At 39.1% G+C, this 21,793-nt stretch overlaps 3 protein-coding genes across 3 annotated transcripts in view; all 3 read left to right on the forward strand.

Moving 5' to 3' along the window:
• The window catches only part of LOC134741569 (uncharacterized), a 163,221-nt gene extending 149,113 nt beyond the window's left edge, over positions 1 to 14,108 (forward strand). Inside the window, exon 6 of the mRNA XM_063674397.1 lies at positions 14,099 to 14,108. The gene's annotated coding sequence lies outside the window, so the exon portion shown is untranslated. The remainder of the gene's footprint in view (positions 1 to 14,098) is intronic.
• Positions 1,013 to 8,346, forward strand: LOC134741797 (pancreatic triacylglycerol lipase-like). The gene is made up of 5 exons (XM_063674693.1): positions 1,013 to 1,085; positions 4,614 to 4,759; positions 6,098 to 6,202; positions 6,707 to 6,853; positions 8,333 to 8,346. The coding sequence occupies exons 2-5, from the start codon at positions 4,639 to 4,641 to the stop codon at positions 8,344 to 8,346; spliced, it is 387 nt and encodes a 128-aa protein (XP_063530763.1). The 5' UTR covers positions 1,013 to 1,085; positions 4,614 to 4,638.
• Positions 14,109 to 15,790: 1,682 nt separating the features above from the next.
• On the forward strand, positions 15,791 to 21,235 carry LOC134741798 (myrosinase 1-like). Its single transcript, XM_063674695.1, has 6 exons — positions 15,791 to 15,850; positions 16,551 to 16,675; positions 18,079 to 18,749; positions 19,202 to 19,507; positions 20,372 to 20,610; positions 21,076 to 21,235. The coding sequence occupies exons 1-6, from the start codon at positions 15,828 to 15,830 to the stop codon at positions 21,233 to 21,235; spliced, it is 1,524 nt and encodes a 507-aa protein (XP_063530765.1). The 5' UTR covers positions 15,791 to 15,827.
• The last annotated feature ends 558 nt before the right edge of the window (positions 21,236 to 21,793 follow it).

Below are 21,793 nucleotides of genomic sequence, written 5' to 3' on the forward strand. Positions count from 1 at the left end.
GTTAAAATAAGTAATTATGTTTAACCGCAAAATATAAAAATATAACACATATAGGTACCTACATAAAAATATGTCGTGCCTTGTACGGGGGTATAAAAAAATGAAAAAATCAAGAAAATAAAGCGTAATAAATACTTTACAAAAAAAAACGGGGGAGGAAAGAGTAAATCCTAAAAAAACAAGGCTTTACGAATGACTCACGTTAGACCGGGCCGTGTCCGGGCCGGAACTTCCGGCGCTTCGTTCTCTATGGAAAGCACCACGTGATCACCTGTCATGTCATAGAAAGCAAGCGCCGGAAGCTCCGGCCCGGACACGGCCCGGTCTAACGTTAGTCATGATCAAGTTTGTTATTTATTATTTTCATGTAAATCAAGGATGCGGAATTAATATAAAAATACAAAAAAAAATGTCGACTTGCGCGCCGCCGCCGGCAATTTTTCGGTCGGCGACATGTCTAATCGCCAACAAAACAAAACTTGGTGAAAGACCACTTCTCCATACAAACGAAGTCCTCATTTTCCTCTTTGGATATTATTTTTAGGTATAGAAAATATTTTCGCCCGTTCGTTTGATTTTTTGATTCTTGAATTTATAACAGAAAATTAAATTCCAAACACACTTTGAGCTGTGGGAAGCTTGTATGGAGAAGCGGCCGTCCATCACTTTCCTTTTAATGCAGATAAAAAAGTGTTTCATCATAAAGTTAAGATTTTAGTGACCAAACCTTGCTATTTCTCTTCCATCGTACCTAGAATCTAGGTGGCTCCTCTTCCTGTGTTGTATGGGTCCCAAGGAATCGCTATGCGAAAGGGGATCTCATCAAAAGTCATAAATCGTACTTTTTTGTCGTACACTGACGCCGCCAAATGGGCCGATTATCATCTCCACTGACCAAATATCGAAAGATATTCATGAGATTGAAATGAGGTTGTATGATATGATCATGAATGGGCAGATAACCATTTGCGTTTGATTTACGTATGATGAGACAGATCGTATTGTATATTTTTAGGGTTTTCGGGCACGGCGGCCCAGACAACCTACATCCCTGATTCGGAAAATGTCTACCATCTCTTCACTAGGTAAGTCGATTGGTGTTATTATACGAAAGTAAAAAATAGTAGTTTATGTGACTGCTACATAATAAGAGGCATTAAAACTCGAGTGTGGCTTTATAAACCGAACGTAGTGAGTTTCATAATATAATCACACGAGTGTTTTAATGCCTAATTATGAACAGTTACATACACGCTGCTTTATCTACACACATATTATAAACTTTCTATGATATATTCACTAACCTCATATTACAGCCGACATTGGGGCATAGTTGCTCTCTGGCGGAATTCGAATTAGAGGGTTTATGATATGTGTGTGGATAAAAAAAATATCTACACACATATCCTAAACCCTCTATGATGCCTTCAAAATCCGTAAATAATGGCCAACATTAAGATAAACTGTTTTGTTACAGCAAAATTTATATCTGTGAAAATGTTATTATTGCTAAATAATAACATCGATTTCGATAATATTATTTCATTCAAATTTCGAACATCTCTGAAAAAAAAGAAATTTGATTTAACCTCTATTCTAATATCAGTCGAGATGACGTTTTATTCGAAATGAAATGTCAATTGCATACAATTTTGACAAATCACGCTTGTTAGTTCGTATCGAACGATATGACAATCGACCCCCACTCTAGTTTGTCTCTGAATTAAAAAAAAGCTACGTGGGCGTGACATGTGTGAAAAAAGTTTTCTTTGCCGCCATTTGACGTGCAGTTTATCTTTTAATTAGTTTGTAAGTAAAAAAATAATTTGTTTTGTTGTTTTTAAAGTAACTAGCAAAAGTTTCGTATAAAATGTGCGATAAAGATATTTTGGAGACGCCATCTGAATTTTAAACATGGGGGCCACATTTGGGGAATAAATGAAAATTAAGTTATATAATAAATAAATAAACTATATCGTGTTACATATCAATTGAAAGAACTTATTGTAGGAATCTCAAATGTATTTTTTTTTTCATAATTTTGGGATAAACAGTTTAGAAGTTATTCAAGAAAATAGGCAAAAAATGACCATTCTCCTCCCCAACCTGTATCTCCGAAACTACTGGGTCTAAAATTAAAAAAAAATACACAAAATAGTTCTTTACCTATAGATTAGGTACAGGAAAACCTAATAGAAATGTGCAGTCAAGCGTGAGTCGGACTTAATTACTTAGTTTTTGATCCGACCCATACGGGTTTTTTAAAGACATTTCACTCACGTTTCAATGTACGGAACCCTTGGAACGCGAGTCCGACTCGCACTTGGCCGGTTTTTTTTATTAAAAGATTTTTTTTCAAAACATACCAAGTTTGTGCTCCTCTAGATACTGGCTGATTTTTTTTTGTACAAAATAATACAAATGATACGTGATATCCTCATATCTAACCCCAAGAAAGCAATTTTGAAAATAGTCCGAGGCAGAAGTTATGCCTTTCCCCCGAGTTAATCTTTACTTTTCATTTCGAATTACGAGAAAAGTAAAAAGCATGCTTTTTTTAAACATGACTACGTATAAGTTTTATAGCATTTTTTGAGGGCACTTTAATTAACCATTTAGGTAAAAGTATGGTTATTTATGGAATGGGCAGTTAAATATCACAATCATAGACCTAGCATTACATAGACCAGCTATACGCGTGCGCCCGTAAGGGATAGACATAGATGACGTCATAAACGTGGGGATACCGTATTGGTAAAAATTACCCCAATATTTGATATCACGTTGGGGCGATTACCCTGGAGGCAAAGTTAGCTTGTTTGACGGTATTAAAAAATTGTTAAATAAAATGTCAATGGGCCGTTCTTTTTAGGCGTATAAACAATGAAATACCTCCTATAATTCGCGAAGGTGGTACAAAACTAAACATGTTTAGTAAATAAAACGTAAAATAAAATGTATTATGGGTTTTAATTTAAAGAAATCACAAATCGCAATCATACCAATTAATGTACACCACATTTAATCTTCACAACATTTGTTTATTTATTTTTTGGAATTAGAAGTACAAAAAAAACTTTGAGGTCAAAATTACCCATAAAATTATGATATTTTCATCTGGTATCCCTAACATGATTGTTATGCAGCTAAATTAAGAAGAAGTTTAAAAATGGCTGACCTTAGACTCCTACCTACCTACGTAATTTGGGCGGATAATTTTACAAATAATGTTTTGTTAATTTGCGTAAATAATTGTGATATTTTTTATTGAAATCGTTTGATTCTACATTGCTTTGAGTGTAACGTAATTTTACGATGTTATTCTCACATATTGCGTTAAGAGGAAGGTGTAAAATACCGTACTTACGTGTGAAAGGTTATGATCTCATATTTTTGCTCAGAGCGGCTATTACAGCCGATTACAGAACAATTCACCAGTATTTTATCAAAGTTCAAGCATTCAAAACGCTAACCATCACTATATTTCATAAGAGAAAGCACAATTTCATACAAAACAACGATAATTAAACAAGCAACGAACAAACATGACATGTCACGTACTTATTTGTTTGCCACAACCTCGGTTGTGGCAGCGGTGGAAAAGTGAAACTATGACAAGGACAAACAATAACAGCGCTTTCTCTGCTACTCCTACTGAAAGATACATAAGACTATCCCGTTCGGTCATTTTCCCCCACCCCTCATGACCGATCCAGTTATACTAGATTCATGATCACAATGGAAATTGTATAACAAATCCATTTAAAACCAAATTTCTATCGCTTAGGTATCTTAAAAATATGAAAATAATCGTACTTAGAAAGTAAAATGCTCTAGTGCAGAAACGTATTACTTTCTGCACACTTTTTAGAACAACAATGACCCTCTGTCGGAGCATGTGAAATGCTTAGAACATGCGTATTTTTCAAACTGTAATAGGTACTATTTACTTAGTCATATGTATGCACTTGTAGTAGGTATTTCTAGCCTCATGCCGCCCAATGTACATTAGGAAATCTACACTCAATTTCGATGAAATGTCAACCATAACTAAAAACAAAGTAACATTTCATTTGTCTCGTAAAAAAATTAATCAAATAAATATCAACCCAATTAAAAATACAACTATAGTTTGTCAAAGGACTGTCTCATTTCAAACATAGACAGAGAGAATCAACAATGAGCCACTTTCAGAGCATAAAAAACGAAAATACTATTCGTTAGCAATATATATATTATGTTGTGTCACTGTACTCACTCTACCTAATGTAGGTAAGTAAAAGGTGTAGGTGCTTAAATGTTACCGTATACTCATTACATGGTAACATTTAAGTCCTTAAGTACAACTATAGTCCGGTTTTTAACGTTGATTCTTAACAAGCCTTTATGATTTGTACTCGTTACATTTATTTTGTAGCTTGGGTATACTAATGCTCGTTCTATATTACGAGTATTTAATAGAATATACTCAACATAATTTGAAAAATACTTATACATATTTTACTGGAACTTGAATTTGGACCATAGTTGTAAGTTGCGGACTAAAGTTACCTGATTTTACGGTACCATGTATTTGTAAGTGTACTTGTGCAAATAAACGTCTCTCTCTGCAGGCAAAACCCAACCGTCAGCCAGCCAATGGTCCTCGGCTTCCCCACTCTGATTGGTTCTAATTTCGACCCGACCCGCCGCACCGCCGTCATCATTCACGGCTGGGACTCCAACGCCCTCTCCCCCTTCAACGTGGCTCTCGTCCCCGGTAATAAAACTTCTCTTACACACCTGTATATCCATAATTAAACCTCCTGTATATAAAACCTGTAGTAAAACCCCCAACGATCTACACATAGGTACTTATCACTTTCAACCTGCTTCGTAGATAAACAATTATAGCCTCAATCGCACTTAAACTATCGTGAGACATATTTCAAATTATTTATCAGTAAGGTTTTTACTCACTATTATTTTTAGTCGCTTTTGGCGACATGTTTCGGATTCTTTGGGAATCCTTCCTCAGGCACGAGTGTCCTCGGCGATTGTACCCGAAACATGTCGCCAAAAGCGACTAAAAATAATAGTGAGTAAAAACCGTACTGATAAAAATTTTGGAATTATAGCCTCGTTCATAGTATGAATATGAACTGACCCATATTTCACCACTAGGGTGGTCAAAAATATAAGGTTCTGAATATTCTTTTTCCACAAGGTTCGTTTTTTTAAATCCAAGGTACATATAAATCATCCATACCAACATTTAGAGCAATCAAACATCGTAACTTGTGATTCATAAGCATTGAACTATTATTACTAACGTACCTACTCGTATAGAACCGGCACAGAGGACCAGTATTTTGCGCCATGAATTGCTGCCGTATTGGCATCAAACCATAGAAGCGGAGCGTGAATCTCGCGACCTAAACGCGTAAATGAATTACGAGTATGCTTGTCGATATTTTTACTTTTGGGTTAATATATATTTATTTGTTTGTATGAGATTATTGCAAATCTCAAAATCATAGCGACCACTAAATCATTAGCATATGAGTTCAAATTTGGCACATAGATTACTTACTTGCCTACTTACTGCTGTGGCGCAGCGACCTGAAGTGGATCTTGGCCTCCGACACCAAAGACCGCCATGCTTCTCTGTCCAAAGCCGTTTCTGTCCAGTCGACGGCGCCGAGTTTGCTAAAGGTCTTTTTGCACTTCGTCTCTCCAGCGATACCTAGGGCGTCCAGACGGTCTTCGGCCATTTGGTACTCCAGAGTACGCTCTCCATACATATATTAGTATTTCATAAAAGAATAAATGGAGCCTTGTGGAGATAAAATTTATCCTAATTTTTCTTTTATATATACAAAGTTGGACCACCCTAATCACCAAACTTAAAACTGGTTCCTGACAATGACAAATAACCATAAATATAAATACACTGTTGGTAATTTGGTTCTATATTACGGGAAAACATTCAGTTCATTCAAGTGACAATAAGAGCCTGACGGTAAGCGATTACCACAGCTAACGAACGCCTGCAGGTATATCACCCCGTAAACTCATCACGTTCACGTTACGTTCTGTATGAAATGTGTGTTTGCAGCGATCCTGGCGGCCATGGACGTGAACCTGATCGCCGTGGACTGGAGCGCCGGCGCTGTCACGGACGACTACAATGTACTCATCAGCCACAACGTGCCACTTTGCGGTAAGCTCCATCGACTATCACAGATATACTTACATGAACAGCATCGGTGGACCTAAAATGTTAGATCGTGCATAATCTTTTACCGTCGTATTTTCACGGAAACGCTTTTAAATAAATATGCTGGGGTTGACTGAAGTAGCATGACAAATGACGACCGTTCTGGCCTAGTGGGTACTGGGTACCTTTCAGTGTAATGAACACAAATATTTGTTGCTGTGGTGTTTCCTTTGTATATAAAGTATGTATTTATCTATATAAGTATGTATATCGTCGCCTAGCACCAGTACAAGCTTTGCTTAGTTTGGGGCTAGGTTGATCTGTGTAAGATGTCCCCTATTAATATTTATTTATTTACCAACGTTTCCGAGAAAATACGATGGCAAAGGATCATGCACTACATCTGTAAAGGTTGGAGTTGGAGTATGGAGTATCATAGAAAATGACGTGTCGGTTGCCTCGGTCATCCTTAAGTGTGTCATTATTAATAAATACGTTGTTCCCCAGGTGAAAGCGTCGCCCGTTTTATCGCCTGGCTGAACCTGGAGACCGGCGCGACTTTCGACCAGTACCACATCATTGGGTTTGAAATCGGCTCCCAGATGGCTGGACTCGTCGGCAGGAACCTCAACGGGGCGATTGATATCATTACTGGTAAGAGTCAAACACATTTTGTGAGAACGACACCTGAGAACCTATACTACTAACATACCTAGGCACCATCCGACATCCGATATTGGAGAGGCACTTCCGATAATTTTAGTCATGTCGGAGCCCGTCAGCTCATTATAGAATCACATTATAGAATCGGATGTAGTGTAGGATATCGGATGCGGGACTCTACATCCTATATCGGATCGGACAATGTGAAAATGAAAACGCTTTATAAGCGTGAACTAGATGGCTGTGCGTGCCCGGGGTCTCGGATAGGTATCATGTTTTTAAATTTTAATTTTTTGTAAGTTTTAACAAAAAAAGGTAATCGATGAGCTCGCAAAAAAATAAAGTTTTCATATTTTTAGCTTTTGTTCAAAAATAGGGAATATTACGCAATACACTGCGTAGGTGGCGCTACTAGCACAAACAGAAGGCTTACCACGAAACCCGAAAATTAATAGAATATATGTAATATCGAAATTTCGTTATCTGCCTCTCTATCACTTTTGCATATTCAAGCGATAGAGATGTCAATATGTCGATTTTCTTGTAAACAAACCACCTTGACGCATCAACGTCATATATTCGTAACAAATTATCATGAAATTGTCTGTGAAAACTTGTCAAAAAACTGTATGAGGCATAGACATAGTCAAAGAGTAAAGTAAGTATATAGGTATACTAGTTATAGATATGAAACCGAGCGACCAGGGGTAAGAGAAAGACATATTCATGTATTGACAGGTTAATGTATGGCAGCATAATCCTTTTTTTCTTTCACTCTTATAAATTTCGGTAATTCGCCATCGCCTCCTACCTATGCTGCCATAACCCGACCATGAAAAAAAACCCGGTCGGTGATAAGGACAAAGCATGGCACTATTTTCTCTTTCCTCTTATAGGAATCGCAATAAGACTATCTTTCTCTATCAAAGAGTGTCAGGCCCTTGTGTATTGACAGGTTAGTGTATGGCAGCATAATCCTTTTTTCTTTCACTCTTATAAATTTTGGTATTTCGCCATCGCCTCCTACCTATGCTGCCATAACCCGACCATGAAAAAAAACCCGATCGGTGATAAGGACAAAGCATGGCACTATTTTCTCTTTCCTCTTATAGGAATCGCAATAAGACTATCTTTCTCTATCAAAGAGTGTCAGGCCCTTGGTATGACTGGTATGAGGTATATCGTTAGACCACTTAGACCTATGTTCGTGATTTTTTCTATTGAGCGAAAGTAAAGAAATTAGGTTTCTAATCCATGAAGTTACTGTAGAAAAGCTTCAAGATTGCTAATAAAATTTTTGGCAACCGTATTGTGACCTAAAAAAGCGCTATGATTTGTTGAAAAACGCATCGAGTATGCGTTTATACATGTTTGAAACATTTAAACAATTACTTTTTCCACACACCAGCTCGTTGCATTTGATCGACAAAGTGGCAAAGTAATTTGATGCAAATTTTCAGTTGTTTCCAGATGTTGGCTGGTAGAATTGAGTTTTAAGAGATGATTTGTTTACCTAACAACGTGCATTGGGATATGATTAGAATTGAAATGTAGAATTTTCCTCGCGTTGGTGTAGTGAAAAATGTTGGAATGTTTGCTTGCTCAGGTATCAATAGGCAAGAGGGGTTAAACAACAACTTTGCACCCTTGTAAATCAAATAACTATTCCAGCTCTGAACCCGCCCCGCCATGGCTTTAACTCGACGAACATGTTCTTCTCCACGGACGGTGTGTACACCGAGGCCATCCACACCGACGTGCACGGCAGCGGCTTGATGCAGCCCATCGCGCACACGGACTTCTATCCCAACGGTGGCTTGTTTCAGCCAGGATGCGACATCCTCGACTGGGAGTGCAGCCGTGACAGGTGAATGATTAAAGTACTCACTCTCGTTCTCGTTTCTCGCTCTAACCCATAGCAGCTTCCTTATCTGATGCTACATTTATACGCTTGACGAGACTTGGCAAACGTCTACAAGCTTAAATCCCATTTGCATTAAGATCGTCGTTCGGTAGGTAGTAGGTACTACTATTGGTACTTTAGGCTCGGTTGCACCGTCTGATACCGTTAAAGCATTGATGGATTAGCTTGAAAGTTTCTTGTTCGTTGCCGCTTAGAATAATGAAGCCTTAATTTATACAGGCAACATTAACCTCTGCTTTTATATCCTAGACCATTCCTAGACCCAAACTGCCCAATCAAACAGTAATTTATTTTTAAAGTAATGCTATAGTACTACTAATGAGACGTACGAACCATTACCTTGGCTTGGGCATGTCCTATCGGAATACGAACGTAACTTTTACAGCCTTTTTATGAGCTTCTCGATCAATGCTAACTTCGTTCTGACTCCAACAGGGCCTTCCTTTTCTTCGCGGAGTCGCTTGTGTCTGGAGGCTTCACTGGGAGACGCTGCGACATTGACATCGACATCGACGCTGACATGATGGCTCCCGTCGTGTGCGAGTCCGATTCCGAAGACACGCTGCCTATGGGCGGCCTGACTGATAAGGCGGGGTGAGTACCTACGACCACTTTGAGTTTTGTGTCAAAAATGTCATTTTTGATACAAGCATATCGTTGACCGTACCTTTCTTTCAACAGATTCTCATATCATTTCAGGATTCTAAGATTCCGGGACTCTAGAAATTCGGGATTATTATAGGATCCGGGACTCCAGGATTCCGTAAAACTGTGATTCCGAGACTTCAGGACTTCGAGTTTCCAAGACAGGGGGTTTCTGGGTTTAAAACAATCTTGGACTCATACGTGCCTCCAGAATTGTCAGATCCCAAAATTCCATAATAGTAAAATTTCAGTACTCCAATATCGGAGTCCACTTCGATTTAGCTGCCATTACCAAAGATAGATATAACTCCGTAATAGATGGATACAGTCTAAGGAAAAAACGTGCCTCGAAAATCAAGAAAATTTGATTCTCGTTCAGAGGGCGCTACTAGTTTTGGCCTACTGTCGTATAGATGGCGTTGACGGTTTCGTTTGTTATTTAACAATTTTAACGCATATCAGTGAAAGAACATGGGTCAAAATCATGAAAATAATTAATGCAAATAAAAAAAATCATTTATCTATATTTAAATACATTTTATCGTATTTTTATTAATCTTCATTTTTAGTTTTAAAGTGTGTCGACAGATGGCAGTGAATTTACTGGGGTTACAAAATTTACTATGACAGTAACGCTCTAGTATAAGTTACTCTATGCCATTACTAAACTGGAATTTTCCCTCTACTACTGAGGTGAAAAGTTGTATGTGCAACATGAGATCAGAGTTATTTACATCTCCGGGCGGTAAATCTACCTACCTATCGTTCCTATCTATTTATTCCCAGGTAGCAAAATTACGTCAGCGACGTCTTAATGACGGCATTATTACGTTATAATAACGTCGCTGACGTCATAATGACGTATAAATGCTACTGGGGTTATTTTCCCGTTGCCCGTATCCTACAGTACCTACAGACCTTTATGGTGGTAGTCAAAGAGTATATAACCACTTGGTGGTAGTATTCAACAGGTTGTGCCATTTTCCTAATCTGACGCACTCGAGTAGGTAAATCTAAAAATCAGCTTTTGAACACAACCTGCAAAAGCCGGACTTAATAGGTACCTATTTATAATCAAAACTTTAATAATGTTTTATTGCTTTCAGATCATTTGGAGTGTACTACATGCCCGTAAACGCGCAATCCCCCTACTCCCAGGGCTAAATAATTATTAATTGATTTAAGATAAATAATGATTTATCTTTAAAAATTTCATAAAATAAAATAAAATTTGGCTCAAAATTTAAATGGCTTATTATTTTCGTGCAAATCACATGAGTTAGGCGTAATGTAATCATAACCCCAAAAATGTATATATTACGTGGGCGTATGCCCCTATTTCCTCTAATTCAAGTCTACCCGTCCCTCTCTAATTAATACAGTTAAAAGAAGAAATATTAGAAATTGATCAAGGTTCTTGTTAATGTTAAACGTTTTTTAGGGTTCCGTACCCAAAGGGTAAAAACGGTACCCTATTGCTAAGACTCCGCTGTCCGTCTGTCCGTCTGTCTGTCTGTCTGTCCGCCTGTCTGTCAGCAGGCTGTATCTCATGAACCGTGATAGCTATAGACAGTTGAAATTTTCACAGATGATGTATTTCTGTTGCCGCTATAACAACAAATACTAAAAAGTACGGAACCCTCGTTGGGCGAGTCGGACCCGCACTTGGCCGGTGTTTATTTTAAAGTTCGTGGGCTTAAGTATACCCGTGCAGGCCTCAGGGGAGTCAAGCTTATGACAAGTAATATTTAAAACTTGTTAATATTTAAGGATTCGACTTAACAAAAAACCCGGCCAAGTTGCGTGTCGAGCGACGCATACTGGAGGGTTTCTCCGTTCATGTATTTTACTTTCCCCATACTCGAAATGAAAAGTAGTAACTCGGGTGATTCACTCAAAATTACTATAAAACACAAAATACTTAGTATTTGTTAAACTTTTGTAGGATGATATGACGTAGTAAAGTTACGGTCTACAATTTCTTGAAGAAAGTGAAAAATTAAAAGTTTCTGTTTGTCCCAAAATAATCAAATCAGGCCGCGTAGCCAACATGCCAATCGCTACGCTCCGTAGCGATCGAAACGCAACTGTCACTGTTGCAAGTATGGAAGAGTGATAGAGAGACACAAAGGGTTTCGTTATCGAAGAGATAGCGATTGTCACCTTGGCTAGGCCGACAGTTTCTTTTTTCGAACTGATGGAATTTATATGAAAACAGAACAAAACAAACAATAATTTTAAAAAAAACCGACTTCAATGGGAGATGCCGCTGAAAGTTCACTCATTGTTGATGGTGCACTCTTAGATTCCAGACAATGAAATGAAAAAGACAGCATCTTTTGCCTAATTAAAAAAGGAGGTAAAACGACCCACTTTTCTAGTAGAATTTCGTTTTTGTAAGGGTCGCAGTTCTAACCTAACCTAACCTACTTTTCTGATAGCATTTCGTTTCTGTAAGGTTCACAGATCTAACCTAACCTAACCTACTTTTCTGATAGCAGTTCTGTTCTGTGAGAATCGCAGTTCAAAAATCCACCCACCCACCTAACCCACTTTTCTAGTAGCATTTCCGGGTCCGGGTCTGGGTCCGGATCCGAGTCCAGGTCCGTATCTGGCTGTCCGGGTCCAAGTTTGGGTTAGAGTTCGGTCCGGGTCCGGGTTCTGCTACTCAGAGGGACACGCGGAGCCACCCGCCGTGTACCGGGGTCGTCTGGCCCTTCATCCCAGGCCTGTCCGATATGGGAAGCCCTATTCGCTATAGCCCCGGGAACACTATTAGCACCGCTACGCAGCCCCACTCCTCAGGGTATCAATCAGGGAACTGCTCCGCGGGCGAAGATCCGGAATGTGTCCCCCCGCAGCCGCCATTGGAGGCCGAGAGCCCCCTAGACGCGCAACAGATGCGCGCGGAATCCGATGCGCGAGCCTCCCGATCCACTAACACCGCCGACCCGCCCGGAGACATGGATCTGCAATTGGGTTTCACAGAAGCCCAATGCACAATCCTTCCAGACAGCTAGGCAATGTCAGCAAAGCAGAAGGCTTCCCAATCCAGAAACCACACACATCCATGACGCGTCAGGGGCCCCCTCAGTCCCCTCCAGCGTCTACGGGGGGAGAGTCCCGGACGTTCGCGCGCAAATCAGTGACCCGATTGACACCACATATACTCTCATGGCTCCTCCTCTCTGCTCCGGACTAAGCCACCTATGGCAGCTCTTGCCATAGGTGGCTTAGTAGAGCGCCAACTCCGTCCCAGTGGGACCTGGCGTCTCGCACTGTGCCCTCTGCTGATTTCAGAGGGACACGCGGAGCCGCCCCCCGTGTGCTGCCCTTAGTCTGGCCCCTCTCCTCAGGCCTGTCCGGCTTGGGAGACCCTATCCGGCATAGCCCTGAGGGTCATTGGAGCACGCAAGCCCCTTCACCACGGCAAGGTGACAGCATTCGAAGGGGTGACAGCATTCGAAGGGGTGACAGCATTCGAAGGGGCGCACAGCATTCGAAGGGGTCACAGCTCTAACCTAACCTAACCTACTTTTCTGATAGCAGTTCTGTTCTGTGAGAAGCGCAGTTCAAAACCCACCCACCCACCTAACCCACTTTTCTAGTAGCATTTCCGAGTCCGGGTCTGGGTCCGGATCCGAGTTCGGATCCGTGTCCGGCTGTCCGAGTCCAAGTTTGGGTCAAAGTTCGGTCCGGGTCCGGGTCCGAGTTGGCGTCCATGTTCAGACCCGGGTCCGGGTCCGAGTCCGGGTCCAAGTTTGGGTCTGGGTCCATAAGGAAGAGAACAAATCGCCAAACGTGAACTATGTGTCATTGTAGAGTTCCGTTCTGATCATCATCAGCAGTTCCACTTCATCAAATGTCACTTTTTTAAATGTAAGTGCTTGATTTGTTGATGAAAATACTAAAATAACTATATGTATGCCTTTCACATTTGAGGAGTTCCCTCGATTCCTCATGGATCCCATCATCAGAACTGCTTTTTGACAAAAACGGGACCAATCTGTATGTATATACTTACAATCAAAAACAGAGTTTTTAAAATCGGTTTAGAAATGACGGAGTTATGGAGTAACAAACATAATAAAAAAAAAAAAAAACAACCGAATTGAGAACCTCCTCCTTTGAAATCTTGAAGTCGGTTAAAAACAGGTCAAATCACCAACTTTTTTTAATTCTATTCATCATCATTCGCTTGCCCTTGTCCCATTCACTTGGGGTCGGCGCAGCATGTCTTTTCCTTCCATACCTCTCTGTCACCCGTCATCTCATCATTCACTTGCGTTAGTTTCATATCATCTTTCACACAGTCCATCCACCTTTTCCCTTTCACTTTTTTTTTTTCTTTTTTTAATTCTATTACATTTATTAAATAGAAATCGTGTCAAAAAATAACTGCTGTCTACGTTTTTCTATCCAGTAACTTTAAAGTTATAGAAATAGAATAAGTAAATAACTACATTATATATAAGTATTGTTTGTTTTACTCTCTTGTTTTTTCAAATTTGGTAATATTTCAATAGGAGAAAAAAAGTGTCCCAAAATGTATGTATGTCATACAAAGTCTATGATAATGGTAAAGGAATGGAAATCAAAATGTGGAGACTCTTTCTTTCTCCTCTTAGGATCGAAAGAGCAGGTGATTCTAAGTAGAAATAAGAAAGATAAAAATTGCAAATTTAAAATATAGTGTACAACTTCAATATAATATACCTAGCACATACATTTGTTGCGCGAGTATACGGCAACAAATTCGTATTATTAATCGGCATAGATACAAAATATATGTTATCCAACACTTGTTCTCTCTACGTAAATACTTAAATATTGATAGAACGTGAATTCGAATAATAATCCTATTTTTTATCTCCATAGGTTACCATAATCTTAAGTGGCATGTTTACATCCTTCCAAATATTTATCAAAATACGTTGATAAAATCAACATGCTGGTCGCTTTAGCTTTTATACATAGCGGTAGACGTGAACGGTAACGACACGTTTCCGACACGTCACGTTAAAGCAGGGAAATAATAAAGTTGTATACAACCCCCGTGCCAGGCATGGCTCACTCCGGGATTTCGTCGCGTCGCTAGCGCTACAAGTACTATCGAAGATATTCCCGGTGAACCACCTTAAGGGCAAAAATGTGGGTGTTGTAAAAAGGGTTAGATCAGTTAATTGCCGTTCATTGTCTTTGTGACCGTCGGCATTTGCAAACTAAGGTGCAAAATTTCAGTCTAGTTACTAGGTCGAGTGGGATATAATTTAAAAGAGCTCAAATTGACCATAACAAAACATTTTTTTATTTGTTTTTCATAGAAATAAAAAAATGACATGAAGGAAAATGTGAAAAATTAAAATTTTCCCGCCCCTTATCTCCGAAGTTTGTAATTAATTATAATGAATTATAACGTTTTTACATAATAATAACATTATCATAAATATTACAGGAAAAATATAATCATCACCTCTATCTTGAAAACTTTTTTTTAATTATCATAAAACATTTTCTAATTTAATTTGCAATTTAAGCTCATTTGCGGGTGTATGCTATACTTGAAATGTCTATGAGATTACACTAAAACACCTTCTTTTAAATAAAACAAAAATTGTTGAAATCGGTTCACATGATAATGAATTATCCCTGAAAAACAAACATACGTACAGGTCGCGCAAATTAGTTAGCCAATTTGCTGATAGATGGCGCTGTACACAATTACGCTTAGTATACTTCTGGTCAAAAGTATTTCGTGATTCTATTAATATGAGAAAATTTAAAGTTTAAACTGTTGTGAGACATACTAACATTAAATCATTTTACGGTTTAGACTCACTTGTTTTAGTCACTCGCGCGACATGTTTCGGAGAGCCTAGGTCTCCTTTCTCAAGCACTAATAGTGCGAGCAGCGTTCACGACGACCGTGTATTGCGAACCGTACGCACCGTACGCACCGTAAAATTTAAAGTTTGTACGGAACCCTCGGATTTTCGAGTTCGTTTAACTCGCGCATTAAACGAACTCGCACTTGACCAGTTTTTTTTTTAATTTACCGTGGACGGCAACGAACGTCATATCGTGGACGTCAACGTTCACGGTAATTTAAAAGCGCGCATACAATCTTCTACATGTACTTAGGTCCATGTTTACGTGACGGTAAATCGTACCGTACTCGTCGAACGCCCACGAAAGTATAAAAACTATCATTCGAGATAGATTCACCTTTACTGCGAATTTATCCGTAATTCGTCCTTCAAAATCTATTTATCTTATTGGAATAAATGGGTGCTTGAATTTGTGGGGGGGATATAGATTTACATACGATAAGTGTTTGTACAATATAAAAGACATTGAGACAACCATTGAGAAGTATTGAATCGCAGCTGAAGAAATATGCGGTTAGCGGTCATCTTAGGGTAAGTATAAGTAGGTTTGATTTTTAAGCCTCATTTCCGGGTTGCTTTCAACTTGAATACTAATTAATTGATATGCAACGTTAGCTATCGGTTTAAAATCTACTTAGGTTTAAGCAGGTAACTGATTTTTGTGCTAACGTGTGGGTATACATGCATAAACTGTCTGAAAAAAGATTATTAATAGCTTATTGAATATTGCCCAAGGATCAAAATAAGTAGCCACGTCAAATTAAGCCGAATATAGGCGCGACAATAATTCGTGTAGTTTTGAAAATTGGTATACTTAAATAAACATACTAATGGGGGGGGGGGGGGGTTGAAGGTAACTTATTTCAGATTTTTGCTCATATCTGTTTCGTTTCCGTTTTTATTTCTTATTTGGCTCTTCTTTTTAATTTCTAATACTTTCTGAGAGTCTCATTTCTGAAAGTACCTAGCTGAAATATAAGCTTCAGATAAGCAAATCAAATCAAAATTCGGTTCAAAGTAAATGGATTTATTGTATATAATATGCATTCTGATAGGTATTTAACTCGCGATTGAGAAGTATAAAGCGATCCTTTTACCTAAAATGTTAATTGAGTGTACCCTCAAAAAATACTAAAAAGACTACTACACGTAATTCTGACTAGCAGTATTAAAAACTATCTCGTCAGAAATGAGCGGCTTTTATCCCTTGGTTAACAATCTACTATTTCAGTTTTACAGCATTGGCTCTCGGCAGCAATGCTCTCTACACAAAGCAGTCGAGGAAATTCCCTGAGGGCTTTGTATTTGGCACGGCCACCGCTTCCTACCAGATCGAAGGCGCTTGGAATGAAGACGGTAAGTTACGTTTACATACAATAAAAACCGGCCATGTGCGAGTCGGACTCGCGCACCGAGGGTTCCGTACATTACACAATTTAAACAATGTATTTTTTATGTGAAACGTGAGTGAAAGGTAAATTGCGGTTTACGATTTACGAGTATGACGTATTAAAAAAAAATACTACTTACTAGATCTCGTTCAAACAAATTTTCGGTGGAAGTTTAGTTTTATCATTCTCTTATTTTAGAAATTACAGGGGGGGGGACACATTTTACCACTTTGGAAGTGTCTCTCGCGCAAACTATTCAGTTTAGAAAAACATAATATTAGAAACCTCAATATCATTTTTGAAGACCTATCCATAGGTACCCCACACGTATGGGCTTGATGAAAAAATTTTTTTTGAGTTTCAGTTCTAAGCATGGAAACCCCCAAAATTTCTTATTTTTTTTCTATTTTTGTGTGAAAATCTTAATGCGGTTCACAGAATACATCTACTTACCAAGTTTCAACAGTATAGTTCTTAGTTTCGGAAAAAGTGGCTGTCTGACATACGTACGGAAAGACAGACAGACAGACATGGCGAATCTATAAGGGTTCCGTTTTTTGCCATTTGGCTACGGAACCCTAATAATGTCATGATATTATTCAAGTAGCGATACATCATAATTTTATTTAACACATTTGCTGATCACGGAAATTTATCAATTGTGATACGTTACGTCTTAACTTTTGAAACCGAAACTGTTTAATTTTTGGTGATTGGTGGAACATATAAAACGGATCTAACTCTTGGTGATAAGGTTCGTGCGCCGGAGTCATGCACGAAGTTGGATGGCCGAATGTCATGATTTATTCATGTTTACATGACAGATAGCAGTTGAATAATAATTATAATGTGGTAACATCATAGCGTTACCCCGATTAGTACGGGGTATTTGGGAAAATACCTGGCAACACGGTAGGTAGTGGGGCACGGGAGCCAGTTGGACAGGCTCGTAAGACTCATCCACTTAGATCGAGGCAGTCAAAGAGGACACATCGTGAAGGATCAGTCAGATCAGAGTGCCTACAAGTACCTTCATTGTTGTATAAGTAATAATTAGAGTAACCCATAGAAGCAGAATCTTCAAAATAATAAATATATACCAAAATCATTAAAACATAATTTTCATACTTGATTTATTGTCTAAAGATGTGAAATCACACTTTTTTCTGAATTAGTAAGAGCTATATAGAACACAACATTGAGCATAGCGCGATATGTTCCGCCTTTTCCTATACATTGAATTTAACCTTATATAGGGTCAAGATAGCATGGACTTTAAAGTTGAACAAAGTGCATTTTACGATCCAGTCACATAAATCAATGTAATTTGTGTTGGTTTATAAGCTTTTGACTGTTTTAAATATTCAGGTAAAAGTGAAAACATCTGGGACCACATAACCCACAACAAACCTCACGTCATCGCAGACCAAAGCAATGGTGATATTACTGCAGACTCCTACCACAAATACAAACGCGACGTCGAAATGATGCGAGAACTGGGATTGGACGCGTACCGGTTCTCCCTTTCTTGGTCTAGAATTCTACCTTCAGGCTTTACCAACGAAATTAATCAAGCAGGCGTCGACTTCTACAACAACTACATCAATGAGATGATCAAATACAATATCCAACCCATGATCTCGCTATACCACTGGGACTTGCCTCAAAAACTACAAGAACTAGGAGGTTTTGCCAACCCTCTCGTCGTTGAATGGTTTGAAGATTACGCTAGAGTGGCTTACGAATTGTTCGGCGATAGAGTTAAAGACTGGATCACTTTTAACGAGCCTAAAGAAGTTTGTTACCATGGCTATGGTGCTACCAATTTGGCACCGCAGCTGAATTCTGCTGGTGTAGGAGACTATCTGTGCGCGAAGAACTTGGTGATTGCCCACGCGAAGGCCTATCACGCGTATAACAACGACTTCAAGCCCAGCCAGGGCGGGCGGTGCGGCATCACTATCGCTGTTACATCATTAGAGCCTCTGACGGATTCTGATGAGGATGAGGCAGCTGCTGAAATGCATAGACAAGCCGAGGTGAGAAGACCAACCTCTAGTACTTTTGGTGCATGTTTTCATTTGAAAGAAGCACTTTATAATATATGACTTTTCAAACAGAAGGTAACACGTGGGTAACACATTGTCGGTTGTCGATACAGTAGATTTCAAATTGAAGCTTAATGGAAATAGCACCTTATTGACAACCGACAATAAGTACCCTTTTGCTGAGAATGGCACATATAAAAACGCTTGAATCTTATTTTCAGAATATAGTTATATTCGAATTTGAAGTAACTAGTCACATACAGATATATGTGTGTGTGTACATTGTTTTCTATCTCACAATGGGGCCCTGGAGCTCGTTAATAATTATGCTATCGATTCTGTAAAAAAAATAAAAATCAATTTCTTTCGATTTTTAGGTTAGAGTACCTACTCCACACATCAGTGCCTTAACATGTTATAAATTCAAAACCATTTTTTTTCAGTGGGGCTTATACGCGGAACCCATTTTCTCTGAACAGGGCGGGTTCCCCAAAGAATTTTCCGAACGTGTCGCTGCTAAAAGCAAAGCGCAAGGCTACCCTAGATCTCGACTACCAGAATTTACTGAAGAAGAGAAGGCATACGTCAAAGGATCTGCAGATTTCTTCGGAATAAACCACTATACGTCTCGTCTGATATCAGCTAATGAATATAAGGGTGAACACCCCGTGCCCAGCATGTACGATGATATAGATACTGGAGAATTTGTGCCTGCAGATTGGCCAACTAGCGCTTCAACGTGGTTGTTTGTAAGTTATAATATGTTACTCTTCGAAGGCCGCAAAAATATGTAACACGCCTTTATGGCTCTACAAATAAGATCATATCAGATATTTTTGGGGTCTTCGAAGAGTAACATATTATTGCAGGTGACTGTACAAAGAGTATAGAATACGTCTTGGATAGGTTTGCATTTGCACGTCAAGTGCTACGTCAAGTGTGACTTTACTTTGAAACTATGGATGGTATAGAAAGGATGCCAATCTCTCATGGCAGAATTGTTGCAAAAGTGACCAGCTTTCAGCTGTAAATAATAGTTCCTAATCTCTCCGGTGGCGCTAGGTAGGTTCTGAAACCAAGGAGTATTGTAATATATAGGAGACTCTATGACATGAACCATAGAGGTATAATAATGTAGAGATGAAATGGGGGAGGGGCAGCAAATAACCCGCCCAAATTACGTAGGTTGTTTTTGGTATGTTGTCAGGAATGTTAAAACGTGTTTTTAATTTTGTCGCATTGCGTATGTTCTGTCTCTCACGGTCGCACGGGTGCATATCTATATAAAATACTAGGTGTATGGTCTAGGTACTTCAGTGTATGGTGGCGTCGCCTAATTACTGTTTTTTGTGGGCACTTTTTGATACATGAAGATTCATTTCCTTACCATATTTGAAATTATCAACTCAGTGCAGACTTAGCGGAACTCTATCAAGTACATAGCTAGTTAGATACCTTTTCATAGAATTATGTTAATTTTGCAGAAAAAAGAGAGCAAGTTTCCTTTCTATTTGAGTATTTGTCATAATAATCAATTGTGTGATGGTTTTATCGTAAAGATAAAATTCTTCACATAACCATGTACTTAGTAATCTTATTTTATCATTAAACAGCAAGCACCGAATAGCCTGTACAACGTCCTAACCCACATGCACAAGAGGTACAGCGGCCCAGTGTTGTACGTGACTGAAAACGGGTGGTCGACGGGAGAGGGCCTGCAAGACGACGAACGCGTGCAGTACTACCGCGCCGCGCTGGAGGGCGCGTTGGACGCGTTGGACGAAGGAGTACGCCTTGAAAAGTACATGGCATGGAGCCTTATGGATAACTTTGAGTGGATGCGGGGATACACGTAAGTCGGATAAAACTGAATTACGTTGCATTATTTTTATAAGCTAGACGTCTCATTGCTCGTCAGTGCTCCAGTACATATCCTCTTTAAACTGACGTTGTTAGCCATAGGGGTGATAAAAGAGTGTCAACTATTTAGGGCTAGGGGCTAGGGCATTAGCATATCGAGTACTGGGACATTTATCTTTATTTTAACTAAGCCTATAATTATTTATCGTGAAGATATGCAAAGTTAACAGCAATGAAGCGCGCGGCTGTTTTATGCGATAAAATTCAGCGTTAAGCGCAATGCGTTTGCCGCACACCCATTTTACATCACATAATCTATCCTACATTTCGTTGACGCATGCATTCGACGCTGCTTTTATTGCATAAAACAACTTCGCGCTTGAAGCAATAACGAAATCCTAAATTAGAGCCAAATTTGGAGGTTTTTCCGAAGCACTTAAAAAATATATTTCCATAGGGAGCGTTTCGGATTGTACGAGGTGGACTTCACGTCTCCCGAACGGACGCGAACCCCGCGCAAGTCGGCACTCGTGTACAAGCACATCGTTGCCAATAGAATGATCGACCACAACTACGAACCAGCCAGCCTCGACATCACTATTGATGAAGGATATTAAAGATAATGATTGAAATATAATGTTTTTTAATGCAGTTTTGTCACTCACTCACTCACTCATTTACTTAGATAACTATATTAAAAACGGTGTAAGCATTTTATTTGCCATGTACTTTACATTCGTAATCTACCCAATATTTCGGCTCTGTTACAAGTTATCGACTTTGATCGACAGGAATATCATAATACCTGGGGCCCATTTCTCGAACAATAATTTAGTATGGAGGGCAGAGGTAAATATTAGGCTAATATTATTAGTGTGTTGACATTGAAACCCATACGATTTGACAGTTTCTGGACTAATAATATTAGCCTTTCGAGAAATGGGTCCCAGGGTATTATTACCATATACGTAACAAATCCAGATCAAATTTATAACCTGTTAACCTTATTATGTGCAAATCTTTGCCGCGTAGGTACCTACCCCGAAAATTAAACTCATAGAAAGCGTGCGTTTAGTACCTACGCACCCATATGTGTCGTTTCCAAGCAAAAGGTACCACATTGTAGCTTGCCATAAGGACGCTCTGACAGGTTTTTCGTATAAATTCATCTTCTT

The sequence above is a fragment of the Cydia strobilella genome, chromosome 5, assembly GCF_947568885.1.
Source record: "Cydia strobilella chromosome 5, ilCydStro3.1, whole genome shotgun sequence".
Lineage (NCBI taxonomy): Eukaryota > Metazoa > Arthropoda > Insecta > Lepidoptera > Tortricidae > Cydia > Cydia strobilella.

What these genes read in the sequence shown, in the direction of transcription:
- LOC134741797 (XM_063674693.1), top strand. Translation starts at nt 4,639, where the DNA reads ATGGTCCTCGGCTTCCCCACTCTGATTGGTTCTAATTTCGACCCGACC. An exon ending in CAACGTGGCTCTCGTCCCCG is followed by an intron (nt 4,760 to 6,097) that starts GTAATAAAACTT and finishes GTGTGTTTGCAG; the next exon opens with CGATCCTGGCGGCCATGGAC. An exon ending in CCACAACGTGCCACTTTGCG is followed by an intron (nt 6,203 to 6,706) that starts GTAAGCTCCATC and finishes GTTGTTCCCCAG; the next exon opens with GTGAAAGCGTCGCCCGTTTT.
- LOC134741798 (XM_063674695.1), top strand. Translation starts at nt 15,828, where the DNA reads ATGCGGTTAGCGGTCATCTTAGG. An exon ending in GCGCTTCAACGTGGTTGTTT is followed by an intron (nt 19,508 to 20,371) that starts GTAAGTTATAAT and finishes ATCATTAAACAG; the next exon opens with CAAGCACCGAATAGCCTGTA. An exon ending in GAGTGGATGCGGGGATACAC is followed by an intron (nt 20,611 to 21,075) that starts GTAAGTCGGATA and finishes ATATTTCCATAG; the next exon opens with GGAGCGTTTCGGATTGTACG.